Here is a 27,277-nt window from a genome sequence, read left to right on the forward strand (position 1 = left end):
TCTGACTCATGTAGCACAGTGTTAACCTTGGTAATCAATTAGTAGTCACTTTCTTGGAGAGAATTTTTTTGCCCCTTTATGCATATTAATTAGGTTGTCTGTCATTGAGTTACTTCCCTTATAAGCAATGTCTCCCTGTCGCTATCAACAAATATAACTAGCAGGGTCCAATGTAAAGAAATCTTAAAGATTACATAGCAAGCACAATCTGTATAACCTGACTTACTGCCCTTTTTTTCCTACCAAGGTTTATTGGGCTTGGATTCTTTATTATATTTTTAGTCTCAGAAATAGTTATATTTTTCAAAGCAAATGGTAGCAGCCATTTTATCTGGTAGTCATCATCTCATTTATGGCCTTGCACAACAATTTTTCTACTAGTAGTACAGCTACTACTAATTCAAGAGTGGTGCAGGTCATACATAGCAGGATACTTAGAAACATAAGCTATGACTCTCTGTAGTACTGTGGGATCTCTCATTGAGACAGAAACTGTCAATGGTGGGTGGCTCAGTAAAGCACCAGCAGGGGGAATAGGAGGGGCCAGGCCATTGGCAGACTATAGATTTTTATGGCCTTGACATGAAGGCTTGGATTTCCTTTTACAGCTGTTGCAGAAAGATTGCAGCATCCGTCTGGGGTTTAGGGGAAGGCAAGAGGAGCTGCAGTGCAAAACTATCTCTTCCTCATTTGTTCAGCTGTAGGATTCATTTTTCAGAGTAGCAACAGGTCCAAGAGCCCTGGGCTACACCATAGTGTCAGAAAGCTGTCTGACTGCCTATTGTTGGCAACCCAAAGTGGGAGGTTGTCACACCCCAGAAGTGTGTGTTCAAACCATCAGGTGTTAGTCCATTTACTCCTCACAACAGCAGTAGCTTTTTATAGCTAGTCTCATTTCTCACTCTGTAACTTAAACAGAGTTGATGGAGGGATACTGAAAATAGCATGAAACTTGATCTGCAAAATATGGAAAATGCTCCAAGTTTAGTTTTGCATGAATATTCTTTATGCAGAACTGTTCCTTTGTTATTTGATCCCCAGTAAGCAGCACAGCCAATTCTTACTGTTTGGTCTTAAATATCCTGCTTCAATCACTTTCAAGCCTGGTATATCAGAAGAGGTTGCATGTTCTTTAGGAGGCCTTTCTACCAGGGTTAGTCATGGCTGATGCCAACCCTTCCCTAGTGCTGGCCACCTCTTCTCTTGAGGTTGAAATTCCTTTTCAGTTCATAAAATGTGGACCTGAGATGATTTTCTGAAACAATCAAATCCCTTATCTAGTGTTTTTCACTACTGATTTGTTAACACATTAGGCCAAAAGATCCTGACATATTTTCCAAACCTTGTCTCTTAAAATCAAACAAAATCTTCTTCAATTAATATCATTTCCAGAAATAAAACTCTAGAAGAATAGTGACAAATGAGACTTTAAAAAATTACCTAATCTATGAGTGGTTTTACCTGTGTAATTTTTTGTAGAGGTTTGAGTAATCTGCAGTGGAGGCCCCCCCCAGTCTTCCCATAAAATCAGTTCTATTACTTCACCATTCTGATAATCAGAGTGTGCTTTCCAGTATCTGACTTCCATTGCATTTTCAACGCTCTCCCAGTTACTAATCATTCATAAAGAAACTACTCATCAATCATTTAAATCCCATAAAGCAGCAATAAAGTAGGAAGTTGACACAGGTAGCAAATTTCAATAATTTGTTTATTTTTTAACAGGCCAGTGTATCTGATATTTGGATTTATATGTCAAGTTTCCTTTTTCCTTTTGAAGGTAAAAATTCCTGGTGATTATAATGAGTCATGAACCTGAAAAACAGAGCATACAGTTGTTTAAATTCAGTGGTATCTCTACTAAAATGTAATGGGAGTTGCTGAATTTAAAAACATAAAAATAGGAGATCCTGTATTTTTTAAGGAAATGGCAACAGAATGGATTTGTTTATATAAAATCCATATCAGACTCTATTAATCAATATATTTTATAATGTCTGAATGGTAAACCTAATTGTATCACAATAACTGAACAGTTTTATATAAACTAATGTCTAGTAGTAAATCCATCTTTTTTTGGAAAAAAATATTTTGAAAACACAGTACTGTGATAAATGATACAAGAGTTAACTGCCTTCATTACATGCAAGTCCAAGTTAATAGCCAGATTCAATGTTTGTGACTTTTTTTTATTTGAAAGAGATGTTTTTCCTCTCTACTGCTTTTTGGTGCTGATAAATGTGTCACAGGAAGTAGCCTCCAAACAAAGGAAACTCACGATTTTTCATGCATGATAGTGTATCAAGTGCAAAATTAAATGGTGCAGACAATGAAAGGAACTGATCTCTGTGATAACATAATCTTAAAATAAGAATAGAAAGCTGTTATTTTGCTCTAAATTCTGTTTCTGCTGTCAGCTGAGAAATGGTAATGCATCCTTTGCCACAGGTTAACCAGACGTGTCGATGCAGAAGAATGAGCTTCTTTAGGCAAGTCAGACTTCTGCTTTGGAAGAACTGGATCCTTCGGAAAAGACAAAAGGTAAAGCATTAGTCTTTGGATTTCAGGTTTGAACCATGCACTCCGCTGGATTAAGTGACTGGTACATTCATCAGCACGTAAAACTCTCAAGTCCCCCAAAGAATCACACATGATCTTTGTCTGGGCCTTTTTATGGGCAACTTGTCTGGTTTGCAGAGCTGCTCTTTACAGACCAAACATAGAATACTTGTGTTGGGATCTTCTTTGACAAATAATATTGTGTACTAGAAGAGTTGTGGGTAGTAATATTTATATATTTTCACATAAAAAGATCTGTTGTTAAAAAACATCATGAGCACCATTCAGCTCACAGAGTTTTGAGTCCTAATTTTAGATTAGCTCTTCATACTCAGCTGCTCTTAGACATGATTCTAGTTAGGACCTTACAGTTCTCACAGATTTTGTCTTTTTTAGTATGGCTGAATGACATAAGTAAAGCAAAAGTCAGAAGTATTTAAAGTACTTTTAAATCCTCTTAGATTTTATGATGTTTTGTCTTACATCAAACTTACCTATTACTTTTCACCTTAATTCACCTTATTTTCATTGCTCTTTTTATTTTTTCTTTTAGCTAAGTTTTCTTAGAGCGAAACAAAACTTCAGACTAGGGTCTTAGTTATCTGATGTACTTCAACTACTTCTGCCCAGCAAAAGAAGCCCCTTTACCTGGTTTCCATGCTTTTTCTCTGAGGTCCTATAGATACAGACTGTTTCAAATGAAAAATCCTTTTTAAAGTTTATTAAGGCATCTGTGAGACTATAACCATCATGCAAACAATTTTGCCATAATAACAGTTTAATAACAAAATGAACCACGGGATGAGCTGAAATATTTACTCTATGCTGACCTGATTTTAGTCAATAGGAATGGCTCACATGCTGGAATTTTCAGGATCAAAGGATTGTGTCATTTTCTTCATAGGCAATTTGAATGTTCTTTCCTTCATAGCTTCCTAGCAGACTTTCTCCCACAGCATATGTTGTCATCAAGAGCTGATGCATATAACATTGCAGCTCATGATTTATTGCAACATGAAGGTTGCCAAGTCATACTTGAGTTAAGGACACCTTTTTGAAGCTGGACTTCAGTTACTGGTTGTCAAGGAGCTGTGGTAGTTTGGCTCTCAAGTTCAGAAAAAACAATGCCAAACAGAAAATCCATGTCTTTCTGGTCTTCAAATGTATATACTAAGAGAAGTGGAAGCCACTGGTTTTTAATTTTTAACAAATGTATATTTGTAGAATTCTTCAGTATTTTCAGTATATGAAATAGTGTGTTATTTGTGCAAATCTGCTTAGATATGAGACACAAAGTGCCAGCTTGGCTTTCAGGAATTGTCTTCTCTTTTTGTTTAATTTTTTTCTATAGAATTTTCAAAAGTTATAATTGGTGTTTCCAGGTATTGCTAGAGATCCTCTTCTCTGATGATCATTCCTAGTTTGTAAGCACAGTGATTTAATCTACAGCTGAGAAATATTTTCTCCACCCTGAAGAGTAAAATGTTTTACAGGAGAGCCATTAAAAATAATTTCTTGTTTAAGAATATAATCCTGCCTGTTTATTTGTCCTCACAGAGAAACAAAGTAGCCAAAACAAAAATTCATACTGTCAAAGGCAGCTCTAAAATATATTTTGGGAAAATCAGACTGTTTTCTTGTTAACCGTCATGCAGTACCATAAATAGAGATATATGCAATCTTCTACTCCAATTCATCATTTAGTCTAATTTACTTCACAAGACGAAAGACTTCATTGCAGAGTCAACAGCTGATCTGCAGCCAGTTTAAGCCTGTCACATTTATATGGTCTTACCACTGTGCTTGTTCCATTACAGCTCCGTCTGGATATTACCTTTCTCTGTGCATGTTTCTGGGATGTCTGGCTATTTATCTTGTAGTTCTTCAGGCTTATGGGCTGCTTTCTGATACTTCCAGTGCATTCTGAGACACCTTTGTGTCCTCTGGCTAAGGTCCACAGGAAAGAATCAGAGGGCTGACAGCACTGGTCCATCCTTACCACACAACACATTGTGTACCAGGTTGAAAGAAAGCTTCCCTTGGGCTTTAGACTTCAATCTTTTCCAAACTAGTTAACCCAGACAGAAAGGAATCACCAAATTCAAGTCTGAGGATTTTGTATTTCCCGGGGATGAAGAAAGAATCAACATCTGAGCATTAACGCAGATTAACTCTGCAGCAAAGGTGGGCCAAGGAGTCTTGCCTGTTCTTTCTCCTCTGAGTTTATGTGCATGTAGCACTTGTCCCAGATGGCTTACCAAATGAATGGCAATGGATGTTGATCAGACCTTGTGGACCCAGCTGGGAAGGGTCAGTAATACTGTATTCTGCGCTGTACACAACAGCTGTCAGATTTCCCTCTCTAATAATTGTTTAATCTGCTCTTTACTGCTGGTAAAATTTTGTCTGGATTTAAAAAGATCAGGCATGCATAGCTTCCTAGGTGGTGGTGGGTGGGTCTTTTCATTATTGTTCTGTTTTAAAATGAAGACCTTTAAGATGAAAAATATAAAATAGCAAATTGTTGCCTGGTATAAAGCTTTCTACCCTTTTGCTGTAAGAATATGTTGTGCTTAACTAAAGCTGTTAGACAGACTTATAATGGAAAAATAGGGCAGCTCCAATAAACCTGTTCTTATGCTGTGGAGTGCCTTTTGCCCAAAACAACATTCCTGTGTAACCCATCTTGGTTTTGGCTCTGCTGCTATGTGTGTTATTATCATATATTTGGTACCTAGTTGGTGAGGAGGGAGCAAAGGTAAAGAAGCAAGGAGGGCTTTCCTGTGCATGTGCTACAACCCTGGTTCTGAAGGTAAATGGTCCTAGCTCTTACAGGGAGGAACAAAAAAGTGCCACGTGTTTGGACACAAAAATCCCATTGCTGTTCCTCAGAGCCCAAAGCCTGTGTTACAGGATCAAAGGATTGTCGTTTCAAACCTCTGCCAAAACACACAGAGGCAGTAAACCAATCTGAAACACAGGAGTGGAGGGAACAGACTGAAAAGCAGGCAGGATGTTGCTTTGTGGTGAAAGCAGCGCCCTTGATTTTCTGTCATGACACGGGAGCCGGTGATGGTTCTAAGTGTATTGAAAGATCTGGGCAATAAAGTGGCCTTTGATGGGGTCTTCTACATTACTGAATAAGGTGTTTGATCTTAATGCATAAATTTCTACAAGTATTAGGAAATTAGTAACATTGAAATGAATGATGACAAAAAGAAACAAAAGTAAGGGTCAAAGAATGTAAAGCTTATGCTGCAGTCTTTTACCTTGTGGTAAGCACAGTGTACTGACAGCCTGCTAATGAGCCTAGCAGTGTTAAAGTGTGGATTAAAAAAACCCTTTTTTCTCTTATATCAAATCCTTGTTGTAGAGTCAAGCACTACCTGCTGTCTCTTTTTACCTCAGTCAGGATGCTTAAATATTTCTTTAGAAGAGGTGGAAAAGCCACTGAGCACTGAGTTAATGGTGATGCTTCATGGAACTCTGATGAAATCCTTGCCCTTTTGGGTGTCCGTTTCAAATGGTGAAACAGGCAAAGGATAGCCATGGTCACATGCTGCACTGGGCACTTCTGTTGTGAGAAGAGGTCTCATCCCTTTAGCCACCTAGTGACTGTATGGTGATCTATTTGTAAAATTTATTTTTAAATTTTTTTTTCCCCAGCTTCGTTTTCTAGTGGAGCTTGTATGGCCTCTGTCATTGTTTCTTGCACTTGTCTGGCTGAGGAAAGCTAATCCACTGTATCGTCAACATGAATGTAAGAATGTTTAAGATGTTATCATAATCTGACTTGTTGTAGGTAATGGCCAGGTGTTCTCAGACAGAGGTACTGGGACCTGTTTGTGGAGTGTTACTGTCCAGTGGCTAAAGAACAGAATTTGGTTTGAGTAGCTTAGTTATTTATAGCCATGTAGTGTAAGAATTACCAGTGAGGAGATAAAAAAAATGTATAGTTTTCCTGTGAGATGCTTTCTGGTCAGGCATACCTGAGGTCTCAAAGATCTATCCAGTTTTGGATTTCTGTAATTTTGTTACTGAGAAAGTACTACCTCATTACCTATTTAAAAAATGCCTCACATTACTCAGAATTCATTTCTGTTAAAATAGCCATATAGCTTATATTGGTGACTTCTTTTTTCTCGGTAAAAGATAAACCTTTATGATTCCTATCCCATTCCTTCTGTAGAGAGCCAGCTTATCTTGCTATTTATATTCAGTAAAGCTGCATTAGCAAAGACACCTAACAGTTTATATTTTGTGTTTTGATACTCTAGGTCACTTCCCAAACAAGGCAATGCCATCAGCAGGAACACTCCCATGGTTACATGGCATCTTCTGTAACATGAACAATCCCTGTTTCCGCAGCACAACCCCCGGAGAGGGTCCAGGTGTAGTGTCCAACTACAAAAATTCCATGTAAGCAGAGCTGTATGTGTGAGACTGGGTTGCAGCAATACAAGCCTGCAAGGGAACTGTTAATAGCTTGCTCTTGGCACCTGTTGGGTGTTCATGGACATGAATGATGCAAGAAGAAAGGATGGAGTATCCTCACCTTGCTTAGAAAGGTCCCTCACTGCACCAAGGAATATTTTAAAGAATTGTTCTGTAGTGTGAATAAAAAGGAAAGATAATAATACAGCAGTGTGCAAACAGTGAAAGACAAAAATTTTCAGTTCTAGCACTTTGGTTTCATGCTAACAATGGTCATCAAGTTGAAACAGAGCTCACAATGATAGTTCTGGGCCTTTTAGAGAGAGACTTCAGTACTAGTCTCTAGGGAACACATGTTCACTTAATAAAATCCATGCTTTCTACTGTTTACTGCTTACTGAATGTCTTGGGACAAATCTTTTTGATAAAAGAGCATGGAACACCTAAGCCTTCTTTTCTCATCTCTAGAGTTGTCCCTTCTGAATTAGAGCTGTGATGAAGTAGCTGCAAATAAGAACTGCCGCTTCTTAGGTAGCACATGTTTGGGCTATATACTTGTGATACTTTAATCGCTAATTCAGATACTAAGCTTGTTTGCAAAATAGGAGGAAGGGAGATTTTTGGACTATTACTGAAAAAGTGCTGTAGGAGTGTTTTATTGCATTGTTTGTTACAGCTGAGTCATGAAAGAAAGTACAGCAGACAAGGACCCTCAGAGTGAAAAAAACCCTGTCATACTAAATATAAAAAATGCTCCAAGCCTCCCTTTGCAAAGTCCACTTTGGAGCATCCAATGATTAAAATTCATGAGCTAATAATGTGAAGGCCATTAAAGCTCCTGTCACGTGAAAGTCTGTAACTTGGTCCTAACTTACTGTTTCACCTTTTGTTCCTAGCGAATAGGATTTAAAACAGTCAACAGAACATTTTTGGTGGGGTACAGTCAAGCACACAGTGACGCTAGAGGGTTCTGTTTTCTATACATTCTGGCTCTTCTACGTTGCTTGCTACAGAGCTAACTGTCACTTTGTCAGTCCCAGTAAATTTGGTCCTTCCTGTTTGTTGTTTCCTGTAAGCTAAAATGAGTCATGTGGACTGAGATATACTGTTGCATGCATGGAAAAACGCAACACTGTTGAAGAAGTGTAATGGCCTTACCTCATTATAAGAATTTTTTATGCTTGTTCATAAACACAGGAACTGATTGCATCCTTGCTTGATCTGCATGTTCTAACCCAGAACCAGTAGTTGTACATCTGCCTGTGATCATTTGTTACTTGTGTTTTCCGGCTGCTCCTTGAAGAAATACTCCGAAGGCACCTAAAAAATTGGAGGGGACTGATGTGAGAAAGGAAGCATGTTTCTGTTTGTGAATGATTCTGTGTCACTTGCTAGGCTGAGCAGGGCTGCATGTGTCCAGAATGCCCCATTCAGCTGCTGGAGCTGGGCCTGGGCTAGAACCAGGGCAGATTTGTACCATAACTGTGAGATGCATGCTGTCTGGTTAAGGTCCTGTCTCCACAGCAAGACCAGCATGGCCAATGAAGAAAATGTATGAATGGCCAACCTTCTGCAGCACCAGTAGCCCTCTTAAACCTTCTGTGGACTTTCAAATCTAACTGAATCCCAGACTACCTGAAACTGATGACAAAACAACTTTTTTTTTTTCCTCATCCCTAATACAGAGAGAGCCAACTTCACTTTTTCTTTTTTAGGGTTCGTTTGTTTGTTTGTTGGGGGGTTTTGACTTGCAAGGTTCTCAAGAGTCATCACCCTTATATTATTGTTTCTTCGTTATTCCTCCTTTCAGCCTTGCAAGGGTATATAAAGATGCTCAGGAGCTTTTACTGGAAGCCCCTGAAATCCATGACCTTGGAAGAATCTGGGAAGAACTGATCATTATGACTCAGTTTATGGAAACAATGAGAACTAATCCTGAAAGAATTGCAGGTAATTGTTGTGTCTATATCCTTTAGACTAAATTTTTCCTTCTGAGAGCTGGATAGTAGTTACTTTGTAAGTTGGCAACATTATAATATATATCACATGGGTAAGTTAAAATCTGTTCAGCGACAAACACCTGTCATTTAAGAGGAAAGAGAGGCTGTCAGCTCCATTCTACAACCATATTCCTTAAATAACAGTAGACAAAACTCGAAACACAAAAGGATATTGGATATCTCACCACACACAGTAAAACATGGCAGAAGAAATTTCATTAATTATTATTGCAGTAAAAGAAGAAGCAGTGAGAAAGTGTCACTGGAAGATGCAGAAGAAATGGAAAATTAAGAACATGTCTGAATATGTGCCAGGAGCATAACCCAGAAAAGTGCTTAGAGGTACTTTGTTACAGTGCTAGCTAAAACAGGTTTGGAATGGTGAAGAAGAAAACTCTTGATAATCTGTTTAGAAAGAGAAAGCATTGAACACTTCTAAACAGGATTGCAAATTGCAAATTCATTGTATTAACTTTTATTTAAAACAACCTGCCAAACTCAAAACATAGTTCTGAGGAAAATAGGGAATGGTATAATAATAAAGTTTTTGGACTTAAAGTACAGAATTTGAAAAGCTACTCCTAAAACTAAAGGTATAAAAATGGTCTGGCTTTGTGAATTGATCTGTCCCATTTGCAAATCCTTTGTCACAGGAATAGTATTCTTAGTAAAATTAAATAGTCACTCACCATATATTTTTGATAAGATGTGTACAAACCATCTGATAGAGATGCTCCACTATCCTATCAGGGGTTTATAACTAGAAGTAAAAAAGGGATTATCTCATTGTAAATAACAGTGAGATAACCAAATGCCCCAGAATGTAAACAACAAGAATTTGAGTATAATCTGAGCTGTTGTTTGTACCCAGCCACAGAAATCAAATCTGACTATTTAGAGGCAAGAAAAAGCATGTCATGCCATGGGTTTGCTTTGTATTGCTGGGGACCACACGCCATGGTCTAGGAAGTTGCCTTTGCATCCCATATTGACTTTACTCATGAAAAATAGAGTACATTCCCCCCAGTCCTGAGAAATAAAATCTTATGTTCCTTCAAGAATTTGTGGGGGATTTAAATGTGTTTTACTTTAAAAAAAAAATTAGAAGTTTGGAATTTCCTGTTATAGAAAACAAAGTCAAAAAGTCAGTTCTGGAGTTTAACTAATAAAATATGAGTTACCATCTTTCTGCATACAGAAAAAGTAAGATTGGCTGTTTAAGTTGTCTGTGTTTATAGCTTACTACTATTGCTTGTAAGGAACAATCTTAATAGAATAGCTGCAAAGCTGAGCAAGGAAAAAATTGCAAATGTCAGAGTAGTAATTGCTCCTTCTGCTGATTCCTGAAATCAGACCTACCTCCTGAGTCTTCTTTCCCTGTCCCAGTCTCCCCTAGCACTGACACTTTTGATGAGATGTGTTCTTGTGGCGTCCTTTTTCCTCCACACTGCCTGGATGCCAGGAAAGACATCAGTGAGAATATGAGGGACAGACCCCTGCTATTGTTTTCAGTGTTTACTGCTTGAATAAATATGTGGAGGAACAATTGAAGAAGTCCTCAGGCCCTACAGCCTTAGGCCAGAATACACTTAGTGCAGATGGAATTGTGGAAGTTGGTTGGCAAACTCTGGTAAGACGCAGCTCACAGAATGGAGTGAATGTTTATTAGAAATGTCTGAAGTTACATTCCCTATGTCAGTAGGATACACACTGCTCCTGTCAGTTTCAATTGCCTGTTCTAAAACTAGAATTAGAGGTTTTCAAGCATTCTTTACCAAAGCTGTGTGAGGTACCTTTAATAAAGGTATAATTTAATGAAGTTATGATAAGTATTCTATGTACATGTAAAAGCTTTCTCTTGCACCATATTGAGGCAGAGTTCTCACTGATAAGATTTGTAACAAAGACAAGTTAAAAAAGATTGGAACTGTTTGACTTTAGGAACAGCAGTATTTTGAGTATTGTTACAGACAGTACTAGGGAAATTTGGTGGCCTCTTACATGTGTCTAATTTAACAGTGGGTGGTCTCACTGGTTTGCCTGAAGAGCAGTTGTTAATCTAGTCTAATATGAAGCATAAGCTACACTTTATGCTTCTCCAAAGAAATTGATTTTTTTCTAATGGAAGATTTTCAAGGGTCACTTTTGCAACGCTAGAGAGTAAGGTTAACTAACTAAAATTGATTGGCAGAGAGTGATAAATTAGTGCAAATGTAAAGGGTTGACTAAAGTTATTTACACAAGGCCCAGAAGAAAGGACACTAAGAACAGTACCATACTCAAATCTGAACATTTAAAATAAAACATTACATCAGGAAAAGGCAGACACTTTCAAATGCAGTCAGTGCTGCTTTCAATGTGTCCATTGCTGTAGCCCTAGTCTGAAACATCTTTGAGAGATCAGATATGCAGAGTCAGAACACTCAGCATTTTCTGATTATCATTTCCCAACAAAGGATTAAAAGTATTTTGAATTGCAAAAATAATTTTAGCCCCAGTTAGTCATGACTAGGTGTAAGAGCCAAAGCACATTCTTTTTACAGGTTTAAGCTGGGATATGAGTTTTTCTTTAACTTCCTTTGTTTGCTATCTCACTGATCTGTGCATTCCTTTTTTTTCATCCAGGAAGAGGAATACGAATTCTAGACATTTTGAAAGATGGGGAGACCCTCACCTCCTTCTTACTAGAAAATGTTGGCCTCACAGATTTTGTTGTTTACCAGCTTATTAATGCTCAAGTGCGCCCTGAACAGGTGAGTAGAGTTTAACAGTTACCGAGTTATCACCTGTGAGGGAAGAATCTCCTGAGTTGTATGTGCAACGTAGCCTCAGTGAAGCCTTGGGCCCAGAATAACCGATGCCTTATGGGTTGTTTGTATAATTTCTCTTTTTGTTCTTCATGAATCTAGAGGAAGAGATGTCTTATTTGTCTTTAAAAAACATTTTGGATATGCATTAAATATTAATAAATTATTAAATAAACAGAAGTGTGCTGTTGTTGCACCCAAATAACGAGGAGCATCAAGAAACAGTACTGGCAAGCAGTCCATCCATCCCCATGGCTAAAGACTTAACTTAAAGGCATAATGCAGCTGTGCCTCCTTTTGAGATAGTAGTCCTGATGAGAGAAAAACTATTGGAGATTCTTAATTTATAATTTAAATTCTCTGCCCTAATGTCAGCATGGTGGCTTTTTGGTATTGTTTCACATGAATAGGTGGAAGTGGAGAACCAGACCCACTTTCTTAGATTCTGATTGAGTAATAGGTCTGCTCAGAAAATTCAGAGTGAAAAGTACAGGTCAAATCCTTCCTGAAGCAGCTAAGCAGGGAACTATGTTTGACCAAGTCCAGGCTGTCTCTGCTTCTGCATGTACTGGTGGCTGGGAGCTCTGTGAGGAATGCTGTATTAATGAATGAATGTTGCTGAATTGGAATTCTGGAACAATTTCTACACTGCATTAGTGTGTGGGTGGAAGCAAGTGAATAACTGAGGCTGAAAGACACAGTTCCTTTGTTTCACTGCTGCATAAAATGCCAATACTGAAACTGTGTGTGGGCAGAAAGAGGGAGGCCATTCATGACCTTTCATGCAGTTCCTCTTCTGCATCACAGGTTTCAGCTGGTGTGACCAGTAGCCAAATTACTTATCTGCTGTATTCTTGTTTGGTACCTGGGGAAGCCCTCCCCTCTCCTCACTTTATCATGAATCAATACCACAAGAGCATACCAAAGCCAGTGTCAGTTGATACATCCTATGTATTTTCACAGTCCCATGTCAGCTGAGATACTGAAAATTTGCTTCCTTGCTGCTTGTGACAAGGAGAATATGTACAGATATCCTGCCGGGTTTCTCTTTCCCTAGTCATCCCTAACCTCTTCTACACCAGAGATCAGCTGTGTCCGGAGAACTGAGTGCTGCTGTGTTGGACTATTAGCTCCCCAGTGGCATTCATTCATCTGCTGTTAAAAATTCTGCTTGCTAGTGTATGCAGGACTGAAGTTTTCAACACCATCACCCAAAGTATGGTTGAAACCTGCTGGAATGTAGAGTCTTTCTGCTGCATTTTCTGTGCTGATGTAGAAAAAGATGTAGTTCTTTGTATGCTGGAAATTAAAGAAATTGAGCATTGGTTAGAGGAAGCTTGAGGAGCTCTGGTGTTAAATACCACTTTTGCTGCCCTCTATATAGTTTTCTTGTTAGCAGTAATTACAGGGATACAAGATCATCTCACCAGAGCTGATTTACAGCTATGAGGAAAGAAAGTGCTGTGAATACTTCTTTCAGGTGAAAAAGATGCAGAAAAACCAATCTAATAATTTTAGAGACACAACAAGAGAATTATTTTCAGTGGGAATTGAACACTTCATTTTCTGTGGGAGGTAAATTGCTTCATTCCATTAGCCCTTCTTGATAAGCAAGTTGCTTGGGCTGGACTTATGCATGGTTGAAGTGGAAGTTTCAGAGCCATAACTAGACCCTAGATCTATGGTTGTCTCAATCCTCAACTGTGATAGTTCACCTCTAGTTCTTCATGGTGCTCTGCCCTCTGTTTGCCTGCATATTTCTGTACACCCCTTCCCCCTGCCTCTGATGGCACAGAGCTGATCAACCTGAAAGCAACTTGTTTACAAAAGCCTGACTGTTGCCAGCAGCTGGCTGGAGATCTAGGTCTGAGCCGCCTGGGAGTCAGGAAATGACACACAGAGCTGAAAGCTAAACCTGATCAAACAGCCAGCTAGCTGAAAAAATAATTTGGACTTCATCTTGCCTGCTTTGGCCAAACAGTGACACATTGATTAAAAAAAGAAAGTATTGAAGTTTCCCTCCAAGAGCCTGCTTTTTTGAGTCGTTCTAAGATAAAGATAAGAAACTGATGTTAAAACACAATAAGAAGCTCAGGAAAGATTGGCAGCAGCACACCCTACCGGAAAATTGGAAGGGCGGAGGTTTGATGTTTTTCTAATCCCATTTGTTCATGAACATCATTGAAATGCAGTTACAGTTTGTAAATAACAACTTTTTTTTTTTTTCTGTGTTTATCCTTCTCAGAGATGTAAATGTCACTGTTTCCTCATTTCACAAGTCAGAGCAAGGTTCCCAGGCTGCCTCCCTGTGCAGCCCAGCTTCATTGCAGTTGACACTGCCTGACAAGGACCATGCCAAATGAGGTGTATATGGTTAAAAATGCTGTTCTTATCACACACATCCCCAGGACATAAATGACTGAGCAAATAAGCAAATTATTTCACTGACACAAATGAACTTAAGTCCAATTCAGTTGTCCCAATTTGAGGGAGGGCAGGGATGTGTGGCTTTGGAGGTTTTTTGCAAGACAGACTGGATCTGTCAGTTGAATTCCTTCTTTTGCATTCTGCCTCTCTCCACACTGTCTAATTTGCCTTAACGATACCTTTATATAAGTACAGCTCTAGTGCTGATAGTATCTCTCAGATACTTCTAGAAATTCACATCCCTTTTTTGCATCATAATTCCAAAACACAATCTGTGTGTAATTCAGATGCCTTTCTTTTTTGGTCAACTGTAGCTCCACAAGCTGAAACTCAGGGCAGTCATGGCAGATAAAATACAATGTTATTCTAGACCTCTCTACTGCTGCCTTTCATATTCTTGATGCTGACTTTCCATAGCCACACTTGCACTTTGGTTGGTAGCTTCTGACAGATGAAGCAATTAATGAATAACTCCTCAGTCTACTTTGAATCTACTCTCCAAAGCAACTGAATTAATTTTTTTCTCATTCCTCTGGGTTTTTAAATATTCTCTTTACAGGCACTACCAAAGCAATCTTAGCTGCTAACTATAGGAGATTTGCACATATAAAAATTCGATAATGATTAGTTTCTTAATTTGCTTAGATAAGAAATAAATCTGCACCTACGTCTGACCTGGTATAGGTGTGGTGTGTTTTTTCGATCCATATGTCTTAAAGACTGGAATGCTCAGCAGATTATTTTTCTAAAGTAAATTATTTTCTGGGTAGATTTTGACAATTTCTTTATTGTGCAGCTTATTAAATTCATTTAGTCTAATGATATTATGTCAGTGCATAGTTCTTGTCTGAAAGTCTGTGTTCATCTCAAACACAGTAGGCATTAACAGTCATCACAGTGTTCTGAGCTGTTTTCCTTAAATTTGTACTGTGAAAGGAGATGGACAGAGGATGGGAACATTAGCTTGTGAGCAATTTCCAGTGCTACTTTTTATTATATTGCCATGTATTCTGTGCTTCCCACAGCCATTATTCACTATCACTCTGCACAGCCATACAGCTGGGATTTACAAAGCCATTGTACGTTAAACACACCCATCTACTGATTACCACTTCTAATATAAACACAGAATAGAAAAAGTCCAAATTTTTATCTTTAATGTTTGACCAATAGGAACACATTGGTTTATAGTTTAACAAATGTAAATGCAGAATAACTCTATAGAAATCAGTAGATTTACATGGGATTTACACTGTTGTTCCTGAGCAGTATGAAAGTTTCGTAAGAGTAAGTGAATCATTGGTTTGGTTGCAGTTTGCCTATGGTGTCCCTAGCTTGACTCTGAAGGACATTGCTTGCAGTGAGATGCTCCTGGACCGCTTTATTATCTTCAGCAGCCGAAGAGGTCTCCCTTCTGTACACAAGGCCATGTGTGCCCTGTCCCAGGACAGTCTACAAAGAGTAGAAGATGTCTTGTATGCAAATGTTGATTTCTTTAAGCTGTTTCGGCTGGTAAGTATTAACACAATTATCCTGCCTTATGTTGTCATTTTTGTTTTGGCTTATGTTTTGTTGCCCTTCAAGAATTTTTTTTTGTAATAGTTCAGCAGTTTTCCAAGTGGTCTTAGTAGATTTACCCCTGCAAACGTAAGGTTATGGATGTGTGATTGTTAACCTACCACCAGCAGAACACTAGACAGTTCTGAGTATGTTGTGGGATGAAACAGATTAAATTGGCAGTACAGCAGAACTAAGAGATTCAAATGCAGTTTTTAAATCAAAGTTTGTGTGGAAATATTATCTGGTCTTTCCAGTCTGTGTAGGAAAACAGTGTGTGGCAAAACCTACAGGAACCTTGCTGAGGATTCTGAAAATACCCAACACAGCCCATTCTGTCTTTGCTCCTTCCACCATGACAGAATTTTATGCTGCAGTCAAAATCATGATGCAGCTTGAGTTGGCATAGCCATGTGAGCCCTTTTAAAAACCCCAAACAAACAGATTAGGAAATTGTACTAGTTTTCATCACTCTTTCTATAAAAGCTTTTCCTTACCTCTGTTCATTTTCATTGCCCTTCTTTGTCTTCTAGTTTCTGCTGTGACCTTGCTATAAATAAACCACATCTACAGCCTTGGTTTAGTATGAAAATATTATGCCACTTCATATATATGTATAAATATAGGTTAATATTATTACTTTAAAATATATAATAAAATACAAATTATATCAAATTAATAAATACATATATATAATGGCATATGTTTCTAGTATTTCATTTGTATTCTGCACACTGAGGCGGTGCTTGCAGGGAACTATTCATAAAGACTCCAAGGTCTCTTTCCTCATAATAGCGAACTTTGAGTCCATCACTGTGTATGTATCTTTCATGTTTGTTTTCCCTATGATCATCCTTTGCATTTTTCAACACTCAATTTAATTTGCTGTTTTTCACCTCATAATTTAACATCATGAAACCATCACATTGTCAGTTTGCTTTATAGGAGCAGGCAGGATATATGAAAAACTCCTAAAGTTGCATAGGAAGTATTGATTGGAGTTCTCTGCCACAGTAGTGTAGCATCAAGATTAATTTAACATGGGTTTTTTTCAGCTCTGAGTTGCCCAGAACTGGGAACAGAGGATGCCAGAAGCTGTAATTGACACACCAGCAAAACACAGTTTGATTATTGTAGCATTGATAGTCAGTCAATAACATGTATCCAGTGATTTTACCAATCCTGATAAGAATTTGTGGTCAGCTTCTGAAAGCTACTATTTTCCATTTCTAAAAATACATTGTCTTATGTTTTCATATATCTTATGCTTGCTGGAAGTAGCAGAGAATTAATGCTACAGTATTTCTAAGATAGAGTTCCAGCATTTAAGGACTCCATGTGAATATTCACGATATACTGCCCAGCTTTTTTACAGGTTTACAGTTCCCGTTCCTCAGAGTTTCAAAAAGCCCAGGTTAAGGCAGGTGCTCCAAGAACCCTGTATAATCTCTGCACAGACTGGTTCCCCTTAGGGGACAAGGAAAAGTGTATTTTGAAGCCCTGTGTGTATTCTTCCTGCCTGAACCACAAGTCACAGATCAGAATACGTTAACATGAGCTTTCCATAGAAACTCTTGCCATTGTGACTCCCTTCCAGGTACCTACACAGTGCAGCTGTCTTCTGCTTTCTTAACCACCTACTGACTGAAGGGAATGGCAGGCAATCAGCAGGGTGTATAGGCGTTTTTGGGAAAGGCTTTTTAGGGGCTTGTCTCATAAATATCACATCCTAGCTATCTACAAGTCCAGCTTTACGTTTTGTTGTAATAGCAGAAGAAATGCCTGAGAAAGACTCAAGAGCACCAGCTCCAAATACATTTGTAGTTCTTTAGACAGCTGACAGAGGAGGATGCAGTGACGCAAACAAAGTGGTATGTGACAGCACACCGTGGTGTCACCTGTTTCTTTTAAGTCACTGATAAATAAAATGTTAACTTCTGCTGAAAAGGCAGTTTGGTCAGTCTGTATGAGCCTGGGAAAGTAATGGTTTCTATCAGGTTTGACAGACAGTGAGGACCAGACTGTCTTCAAAATCAGGGAATCTCTGAAGTATAAAGTACTACAAATCATTTACCTCTGTAGCAAATGGGGCCTTCTGTATCAAAGCTTTGCTATATTTGGAAGTTACCAAGAGTCTGTATATCTCACTGAGAGAATAGCCTCTGTGAGAAGCAGCTTCTCAAATGTCCCTGTTCCTGCATTCCTTCTCCATTTCTGCACCTTTTGGCATGGTGGGCTTAGATGGGCAGAACAAATCCCGAGATATATTTTAAGTGGCCTGTGTTTGTTTCAGCTGTGTATTAGAAAGAACATTTACACAGGCTACTGTGTGAGTCTGCACATGGGTACTGGATTTGTGGGCCCGTGAGACAGGCTTATAAGATATTGTTCCAGATAACTCAAAGTATTTGAGCTACAGAGATGCCATTTGGATTTCTTCTCGTTGTTATAGCAGTTGTCATGTAGACACTCATCTCTACTTTTTATGTATCCACAGCTTCCCACTGTGTTGGACAGAAACTCACCAGGTGCTGACCTGAAGGCCTGGGGGAGGGTGCTGTCTAATGTCTCCCAAGCAGTGCAAAAGGTAAGTGGTCTAATAATAGTTTACATCACTTTCCTGCATGGCTCATAGTCCTTGTTTTCCTTTGTTGTTTTAATGTTCCAATTACCTGCTTTACCAGAAAGAAAATAGACTTGCTGGGGAAGAGCTAATTCCATAAAAAAATTCATTCTTCTCTCATTACAAAATAAATGTGGACATAAGTATTGGTAATTATGAAGTATATTCTTTTCTTCAGAAAAGATATGAAAGAACAAGAACTGAAAATGGTGCCTGTGACCAGGACAGAGGAGATAAAAGGATGAGGTTCTGACTGCATTCATGTTTTACCATCTGGGCACAACTATGACCTCACCAGATCCTTACCTGCTTTGGGGGCTGCAATTAACCAAGTCTTGTCTTACTGCAGCTAGCCAGGAAGCCAAGCGTTCAGGACCTTTTGATGGTTCTGCAACCCTTTGTACAAGACGGAAGGCCAGAATCCTTAAGCCACTTGGTGAGTTCCCTGTCAGATCTTTTCTGTGGCTACCCAGAAGGAGGTGGATCCAGAGTGTTTTCCTTCAACTGGTATGAAGATAACAACTACAAAGCTTTCCTGGGGATTGACTCAACAAGGAAGAAATCTGGTTATCTTTATGATAATACAACCAGTAAGTTTTTCCACCAAATCATTAAGAGACTCCTGATAGGTGCACCTTATATTCAAATACTAGGATCAAATGTTGCTCTTGTAAAATAACATTTTAAAACAGTTGATTCAGGAAATTAGAGACAGGTGAAATGATTTTACTTCATACTTACTTCGTAGCTAGAAGCAGATGAGCCCAGGAATTGACAACTGACAGAAATATGCATTTGCTTTTAATATGGAGGCATAAACATATGCATAATCATAATTAAGACAGCCCCTCTGTTTTATCTTCTATTATATGCTACTGATATCAGGAAGAACAAGATGCCCCTGAAGAAGGTTCAGGAAAAGACAGAGCGGCATTCTGGAGTTACTTTTCTCCAAAATATTTTTCTAAACTTTATTTTTTCTCTTAGCTGGTTTGATGGCCTGGGGCACAGGAACTTAAAAATCTCTCCTTTCAAATAATATTCAATTTGATACATGGTGGCTGTTATCTTCCTTGCATAAAAGTACATATATTTTGTAGCAGTAATGTTCTACAGCATGTTTACATTTTACATAGAAAATATTGCAATTTAACGATTTTTGTTGCTTTTATTTCCTCACTTCTTGCTATTTTAATAGGAGAGAATGCAAAGAGGAACCAATTTTATCTTTTTTACCATTTTTTATTTTATCTTTTTATGTCCCCTTCTGTTTGCTATTTAGTTTTTCTTGACACTGAGCTCACCAGCAGTTTTTTCTGTACTACCACCCGTATTATAGCTGGTGTTCTGTGTCCCTTCTTCTGTGACCGATACGGTTACATGGTTACAAAGTACAGATGAGCAGTTTGCTTATAGAGACTCCTACCTTCCACTGTTTGTGTTGATACTTGGCTCTACTTATGTCTGAGCCTTCCAAAGACCTGTAAAAGGCCCAATACTCCATCTCTTCAGCCAGGAAACAAATTAATTGAATGCTATCCAAGTAAACTAATTACTTCATAGTGCAGGGGTAAGATAAAAATATTTACATTAAAATGTTTCATTTTAAATTATTGTAGTAACAGTTCTGAACTGTTCCGGAGTTCAACATCCAAGCCTGCAGGATCAGCTTTGTACCAGTATCAACTACAATACAAAGGAGCTATGTCATTAGGAGTAAAGCAAATAAAGCTCTAACTGCTCAGGGAGTTCTGAGCTGTCTTGTTTCCTTCCATTTGAAATACCATGTAAATAACAGCAACTTTCACATGGTTTTTTATGCTTGCTTTTCCAATTTCCACAGTGTGTACTTTACAACCCCAATGTCTACTTAATAGTCTTTTCTATCCATTCAGACATTGTACTTCTGCACCGCAGAATGTGCTTTAATTCATTGAGATTCAAACTGTCTGTCCTGCCAGTAAAAAGTCCTGCAGCATGTTACATATGATAGGATTTGAGTAGGGTTACATAAAGACTGTCTTTCCTTCTTTCTGTCTTCAGCACCCTTTTGTAATGCATTGATCCAGAACTTGGAATCAAACCCTTTAACCAAAATAGCCTGGAGTGCTGTGAAGCCTCTGCTGATGGGAAAAATTCTCTTTGCTCCTGATTCACCTTCTGTACGGGAAATCATAAAAAATGTAAGAAGTTCTGAAATACAAAAATGTATATTTCCAAAAAATGGCATCCCAAGAAACAGCTTTTGAAAAACAGTGACCCAATTACCTCAGACTAATGAGATTTTTTTCTCAAAACTCCATTTGTTCTGATGGTTCTCAGAGGAAGAACAGGTACTCTGTTTAAAATACAGGAGACAGGTCTTCACTGATTCATCCCATTTTGGTCCATGCTACATGGTTTTTCCAGCTCGCTCAAGCAGCTTTTTGTTGGCATGATTCCACATTTACACTAGTAAATATGTTCATATTTATATTTACATTTACATTTATGTTTACGTTTATGTTTATATTTCTATTCATATTTATTTTACAGAGGTAGGAACATGAGCAGCTCTATGCCAGTAAATATTTAAATGGGGCATCTGTGAGGCTTGGATAAGCTTATTGAGACCTAATAATGAGATATTGCAAACCTATAGCAACATCGTGGTTTAGTATTATATCTGTTGAAATCAAAAAGTTTTTTCACTTCATTAAAATAGAATGGAGCCTGGACTCTTCAGCTAAATGCTTGAAGCTGGGTGAAATTAATCCGAGGAGTTAAATCAAGGTTGCATATAACCCAGGTTTGGGCCACCTCAGCAGTTCACTACTGTAAACATCAGTACAAGGCATAGAACTGCTGCTCACAGTTCACACAGAAAAACATCAGATTTACAGCAGCTCAGCATTTCAGGTCTTAATATCTTAGCTATGGGATTATCTGTCTTTTCCAGCTGCCTTCCATTCATTCATCTACCCACATCATCATCTTTCTTTTTAGTCCTTAATGGAGAGAAATAGTCAAGGGGAAAAGTTAAAAATAATTCTACCGAAAATCTAAGTATTTAAAGGAATTGAAGTTAACTAGGATTCATGTGTACTTGTTTCTTCCATTACATATACAACAGAATTTTATCCTAAGTGACTTTGATCCTGGCTGGATTTTACAGATTCTTTTTCTGATGGTTATTAAAATTTCTGCTGTTTGAACAAGTTGATTAAGTTTTGAAGGTAAAAGCTACAGCTTTCTAAGTTAGGGGTTCCCCTGTCACCATATTCTGGATGGATCATAAATTCTGTCTATCTGCTTAGATACTAACACTCTTTTCTGCTGTTTTTTTCATCAGGCAAACGCCACTTTTGAGGAACTAGAACGCCTCCGACTGTTGACCAAAGCTTGGGAGGAAGTAGGACCTCAGCTGTGGTACTTCTTTCAAAACAGCCTGCAAATGAATATGATCCGTGTATGTTATAACTTATCAAAGATCCTCAGTAAGAGCAGCCTTTCACCATCTTTTATTTTTATTAATGGAGAAGGCAGTTAATTTGAAAGGTTTGGCCAGAAGTACATCCTTTGCAGCAAGGAATCTGTGGCCTTTAAGTTTGTTGGTTTGGCTGCTGGGCTTGGTTTGATGGCAAATCATAGATGCATTACAGCATCCCTGTGGCAAAACCTCAGATTTGGGCAGTCAAGAATCTGGCTAACGACTTCTTAATAAAGACAGCAATTGCTGCTTTCCTGCCTCTCCAGAATATCTTTCAAGAACAGACAACTTGATTTCCTTGGATTCTATGTAGGCAAAGAAGGCAGGAGAACCATATTTTTTCTGGGCCAAACAAATTTATTTTGGGAAATTGCTTATTTCTGCATCATTTCGATTTGACTTTGATCAGCTGTAATTACTATCTGTAGTTAAAGTTTATAAAGCGGTTCATACTAGAAAAAACATTTCATTTCCTCATTTTTCTATATTGAATTAGACATTTATAACATTTATCCTCTTGCTTACAAGGACAAAATGCAATACATAGTCAAGGAAAAATTTCTTTTCTCCATTCTTCAGATCACACATCCAGTTATGCAATTACCTGTCTGTACAATTGATTCCTTAGCATACCCTTTTGTCCTTGTTCATGTGCTGAAAGAGTTATGGAAATGGAAACCTTCCTAGCTAAAGAGGGCATGGAAACACAATTGTTGTAGCAAAGCTGTCATGTTTCTTCAGGACTCTCTGAAGCACCCTACAGTGAGGGACTTCCTGAACAGCCAGATGGGTGCTGAAGGCTTCACTGTGGAACACATAATCAACTTTCTCCACAATGGATCTTCAAGGAGCCGGGAGAAGGGAATGGTGGACTTTGACTGGCGGAACATTTTCAGTGCTGTAGACCAAGTTCTGCGTTTGCTCAGTCAGTATTTGGAGGTAAATTCAGCCCTGCCCCTTGTGGGAATAGTTGTAGAGGGTATCTTAAAACCAGTTAGGCAGTACTGGGCTCTGTGGTAACAGACAAGAAAGTTAAAATCATAAAATCTTTGTTTGTTTCAAATTGAATCTCATTATTAAAAGCATGTGTTTAGAATAATACAGAAGCACAAGAAAATTAACACGTATTATTATGAAAGAAGTTCAATCCCATGATCCTCAAATGCTTTATTCAAAATGTTGGTTGAATGTCTGAGCACATTTCAATGCTGAGAGACAGAAAATGAATTCAAAACCACAATGAAATGGTTTTTTGTAAGTATTAATAACCAACAGGCCACTAACTTCAGCAAGATCAGGAGCAGAGAAACTTCTTTGGTAAGTCCCCTTTCAGGTTTTTAAGGACCCAGACAAAATTCTGTTGAAACCTATGAGGGAGTTTCCACTTGTTCTGTGGTCACTTCTGAAAAGATGTCTGTCTCTTTCCTGGAATCTGTACCTCTCTTCTCTAGCGTGTTGTTTCCAGTGGTGCCTTCTGAGGATTTTTGAGAGAAAACTAGTACTAGTTACAGGCAACAAGACTAAGCCTAACTCCTAATTTCAATCTAGTTCAGTCTAAAAGACCATTTTTCCCCTTCAAGGAAGCAGGAACTAAAAATTCATCTGCCTTCCCACAGCTAGTACAAGAAGGAACAATAAAGGCTTTGCACAAAGCTCTGCTGGTTCATTCAATGATCTTTTTGCATCATGTTAGCAGAATTATTTCTTGTCAAACTGAGTGAAATACATTGCATGCAGCAGGTCAGTGCTGGAACATCAATAATAATAGAGCAGTTACTGTACCTGGTAATAGATCTTTGTGCCCTAATATTCTTTGTAATGAGCTTACTCTTTAAAGTCTGCTGTTTACACCGAGTTGAACCACTTGAGAATGTTTTCCCACTGTGCCAGACACCATGGCAACAAATAGCTCCCTTTAGGGAACAGCCGGCTCCTTACCACCATAGTATGCAATGAGGACAGGTGTGTTGCCAGCAACTACCTTTGGAGACTCCAGCTCTCTGCTGCAAATTGTGATGCAGCTGAGAATCCCACAAATTATGCAGTGGCTGCTCCTCCTCACCACCTCAAGAATTTCCTGTTCTTCCCTTTGATTACCTTAGGCCACAGAACAGCTAAACTGTTAGTGAGAGCTATGCAGTCACCTCTTTATGTTTATTATTTTCTGGTTTTATCTTCCAAACCTGTTATTATTTTTGGTTTTGGTTTTATAAATTTTCACTGAACCATTTAAAAGTGTTAAATAATTACTGGGAAAAGATTTGAAATAAATTTTCCCAAGTGGTTGATAAATTAATTTTGATATAGTGAGGTTTATGAAGACACAAACCAAGTTCAAATTCACTCGGAACAAAGAAAAGCCTAGGTAGAGCATACAGCCTTTGTTTTGAATGCAATTCAAGTTAAGAGAAATAAATTCTAGCTTTTGGCGCATAGACTACTATATAAAATCTCTTTTCCCTTTCAAATTGTGTGAATTATTGCAACACTGGTGTCTTAGCCTATGTTTTTATACAAGCTTTGGTTTCACTCTACTCGTGCAGAAGATCTAAAAGCATTTGTGTTTTCTGTTTTGAACACTTGCAGCTTCCTTCACTGGACCCCTGGATAAGAGCCTATGCTGCTCCTCAGCCCACTCCAGGCACTGTCTGTTCTGCAGTGAAAATCTAGACAAGTTCAGATGTTTGTCAGTACTTTACCACAGATTTCCCTGAAAAGCTGTCTGAGTTCTTCTGCAGCTGAAATAAATACCTTGAAAATAATTCCTCCTGATAAAGAAACAGCAAATAATCCTCCAGATCCTGCAAAGAGACAGGTCCACGAGAGGGGTTTGTTATGCAGACACTGCCACTTTCACAAGAAATAAACTGAATTCCTGAATTCAGTTAACACCATGTGGGATAAATATATCCCCAAAAAATTAATGCAACATGAGCCAACAGTCTGATTTTATTTCTCTTCTGGCATGAAAATCAGAGAGTTTTCTGCCTTATTTTGCTTTCTGATATGAAATTCTACATAGCTTAGTTTTCTGAAACAAAATGGAAAATGAACACCTACAAACATCAAGAAGAGTAAAGCCACAAAATAATGTTATTAATTTAAGCACTGTTATGTTGTGAGTTAAAAATATATTTTCATGTAGATCCCATTGAGCTGTGATAGTTCAAGTTTTAAAGGAAACAGAGCATGATTCATCACAGGGAAAGGTTAAGTAAAGGAGTCTTTAAGATTAAATAATAAGTTACCAGTATGATCCCTTTGATGTGGACTAATTTTTGGTTATTGGCTTGCAAGAAGTGATCGAGAAAATAAGATCAAACAAGATAGCGTGTTGGAATTTTATAAAGCAAAGGAATTCAATAAGTATCTTTCCTGTCCATCAGGGGTTAAATACTTCTACTCTCTGATAATATTTTGCCAGTTCTGAAGGGCAGAGGCTAAATATACAAACATAAATCTATAATTTTACAGACAACTAATGCTAGAGTTTAGAGCATTCACAATCTTTGTCTTACAATGCTTGTTAAATAGGACTTAAATGGAGGAACATAAAGAACTTAAGTTTTTATGAATTTTTGTCTTGTATACGGATTGATTAGAATACATTTTGTAGTAACGACAGAGACTAAGAAAGAAGGCATTTTTGTATTGAGATAGCCAAAACATGTTAACTTAAGCCAGCAGGTAAATCACGTCAGAATTCAGCAGGGACACAAGATGACCAGTAAGATAAATCAACTACTTGTCTGGTGTTATATAGGAATAAATGTCGTAATACCTAAGAGTCATTAAAATTTAAATGTATGCTTTGAGTTTTCCCAGTGCTTCACTTGACAAAGTGCTTTTCGTCTGAAGTCCACAGCCAATGTGTTTTTCTTACAGATCAATCATCCTTTGGCTCCCTAGTGTTCACTCAGGCACTTCCTAGGCTGAAGAAGGGAGGAGAGAGTCAACTTTTAATAGTTTCGTCATAAGCTTTTAAAGCTGAAAATAGCTGTTTCAGTTGAACCTACTTTCCTTTTCTGCTTACAACCACTGATGTTTGCTTTAATGTATCCCTCTTACTAGTTTATTCCCATGCAATTTTTCTCTTTGTACTTATTTGTAGTGCTTGACCTTGGATAAATTTGAAGGTTATCTTAATGAAACTCAACTGACTCATCAAGCCCTTTATCTGCTGGAGGAAAACAAATTCTGGGCTGCTGTGGTTTTTCCAGACCTAGAACCTACGACCAGAAATCTCCCACCACATGTGACATACAAGATCCGAATGGACATAGATGCAGTGGAGAAAACAAACAAAATCCAAGACAGGTACTTACCTGATAGTTCCTTCTCAGTTCTTGCCTGCCATAACATGAATATGAGAGACATAAGGGTGTTAGAACCTGCATTGGTTACATGCATGAAATCCAACTGTATTTGTTAATAGTTACTCTGAAGTGCAGCACAGAATCCATCTCCAGTTACCAGGTACTAACATGAATGGTATCACTCTTGTGACAAGCCAAGCAGTGGGTAGGTGCAGGAATACATGGCAAAGGGATGACTCTGCTCAGAATCTGTTCAGTAACCTGCTTAAATTTTTAGTTGTCTCCAACATTGGGAAAGACAGGCAAGGAAGTCCTACGTGGATTGTGACTCAGCTGTCTTCCACGTGGACACCAGAACTTCTGTGCTTTTCCTCCTCAAGTCCCCACCAAACAGACTCACTTAAAGAAATATAATTTCTCAGGATATAATGATATCTGGTAGTTGCAATCCAGTTTGTTTCAGTTTAATCTCCAAGGATACCATATTCCAAATGCAGTTATTTCTATTCTAGAACAGTTACTCTGCTACATGACTAATTTATGTACACTTTTGACCAAAATTGCTATTGCAAGTCAGTGCAGAGAAAATGAAAGGAAAAAAAGAGCCTTCCACTTTCTTAAGCAATATGGTCTGATAGATCAAAGTCTAGAAAAGGCAACTCCAGGCAGTGCCCTTACCATTTCACTTGCTAAGATTATTTAATTTATTCATTAATTACTTTATTTATTTTCCACACAACCCTTCCCAAAACTCACTGTTTACCCAAATGATTTCCATGTGAATTTTCTTTTGAGGTACTGGGATCCTGGTCCAAGAGCTGATCCTGTGGATGATTTACGTTATATCTGGGGAGGCTTTGCGTATCTCCAAGACATGATTGAGCGTGGGATTATAAAGACCCAGACCAGCACTGAAGTGCCAGTGGGAATTTATCTCCAGCAAATGCCATATCCATGTTTTGTGGATGATGTGTGAGCAAAAGCAGTTTGTCTTAATTCTGTTGAATACTTAGATTGCTGGATGGTTTAAGATTCTCAAGCACCAGAATTAACCCTAAGTTGTAAATGTACTAAGGTATAAATGC

At 38.2% G+C, this 27,277-nt stretch overlaps 1 protein-coding gene across 1 annotated transcript in view; it reads left to right on the plus strand.

The window, feature by feature from the left end:
• Positions 1–2,475: 2,475 nt before the first annotated feature.
• Positions 2,476–27,277, plus strand: part of ABCA4 (ATP binding cassette subfamily A member 4) — a gene marked incomplete at both ends in the record, with an annotated part of 68,179 nt that continues 43,377 nt past the window's right edge. The window contains 13 exons of the mRNA XM_082287654.1: positions 2,476–2,541; positions 6,226–6,319; positions 6,837–6,978; positions 8,804–8,943; positions 11,619–11,746; positions 15,542–15,739; positions 18,282–18,371; positions 18,757–18,997; positions 20,451–20,590; positions 21,739–21,855; positions 22,618–22,815; positions 25,988–26,193; positions 26,988–27,164. Coding sequence (XP_082143780.1) covers positions 2,476–2,541; positions 6,226–6,319; positions 6,837–6,978; positions 8,804–8,943; positions 11,619–11,746; positions 15,542–15,739; positions 18,282–18,371; positions 18,757–18,997; positions 20,451–20,590; positions 21,739–21,855; positions 22,618–22,815; positions 25,988–26,193; positions 26,988–27,164 — 1,937 coding nt within the window. The remainder of the gene's footprint in view (positions 2,542–6,225; positions 6,320–6,836; positions 6,979–8,803; positions 8,944–11,618; positions 11,747–15,541; positions 15,740–18,281; positions 18,372–18,756; positions 18,998–20,450; positions 20,591–21,738; positions 21,856–22,617; positions 22,816–25,987; positions 26,194–26,987; positions 27,165–27,277) is intronic.

This window comes from Coloeus monedula, assembly GCF_965178545.1.
Source record: "Coloeus monedula genome assembly, chromosome: 9".
Classification (NCBI taxonomy): domain Eukaryota; kingdom Metazoa; phylum Chordata; class Aves; order Passeriformes; family Corvidae; genus Coloeus; species Coloeus monedula.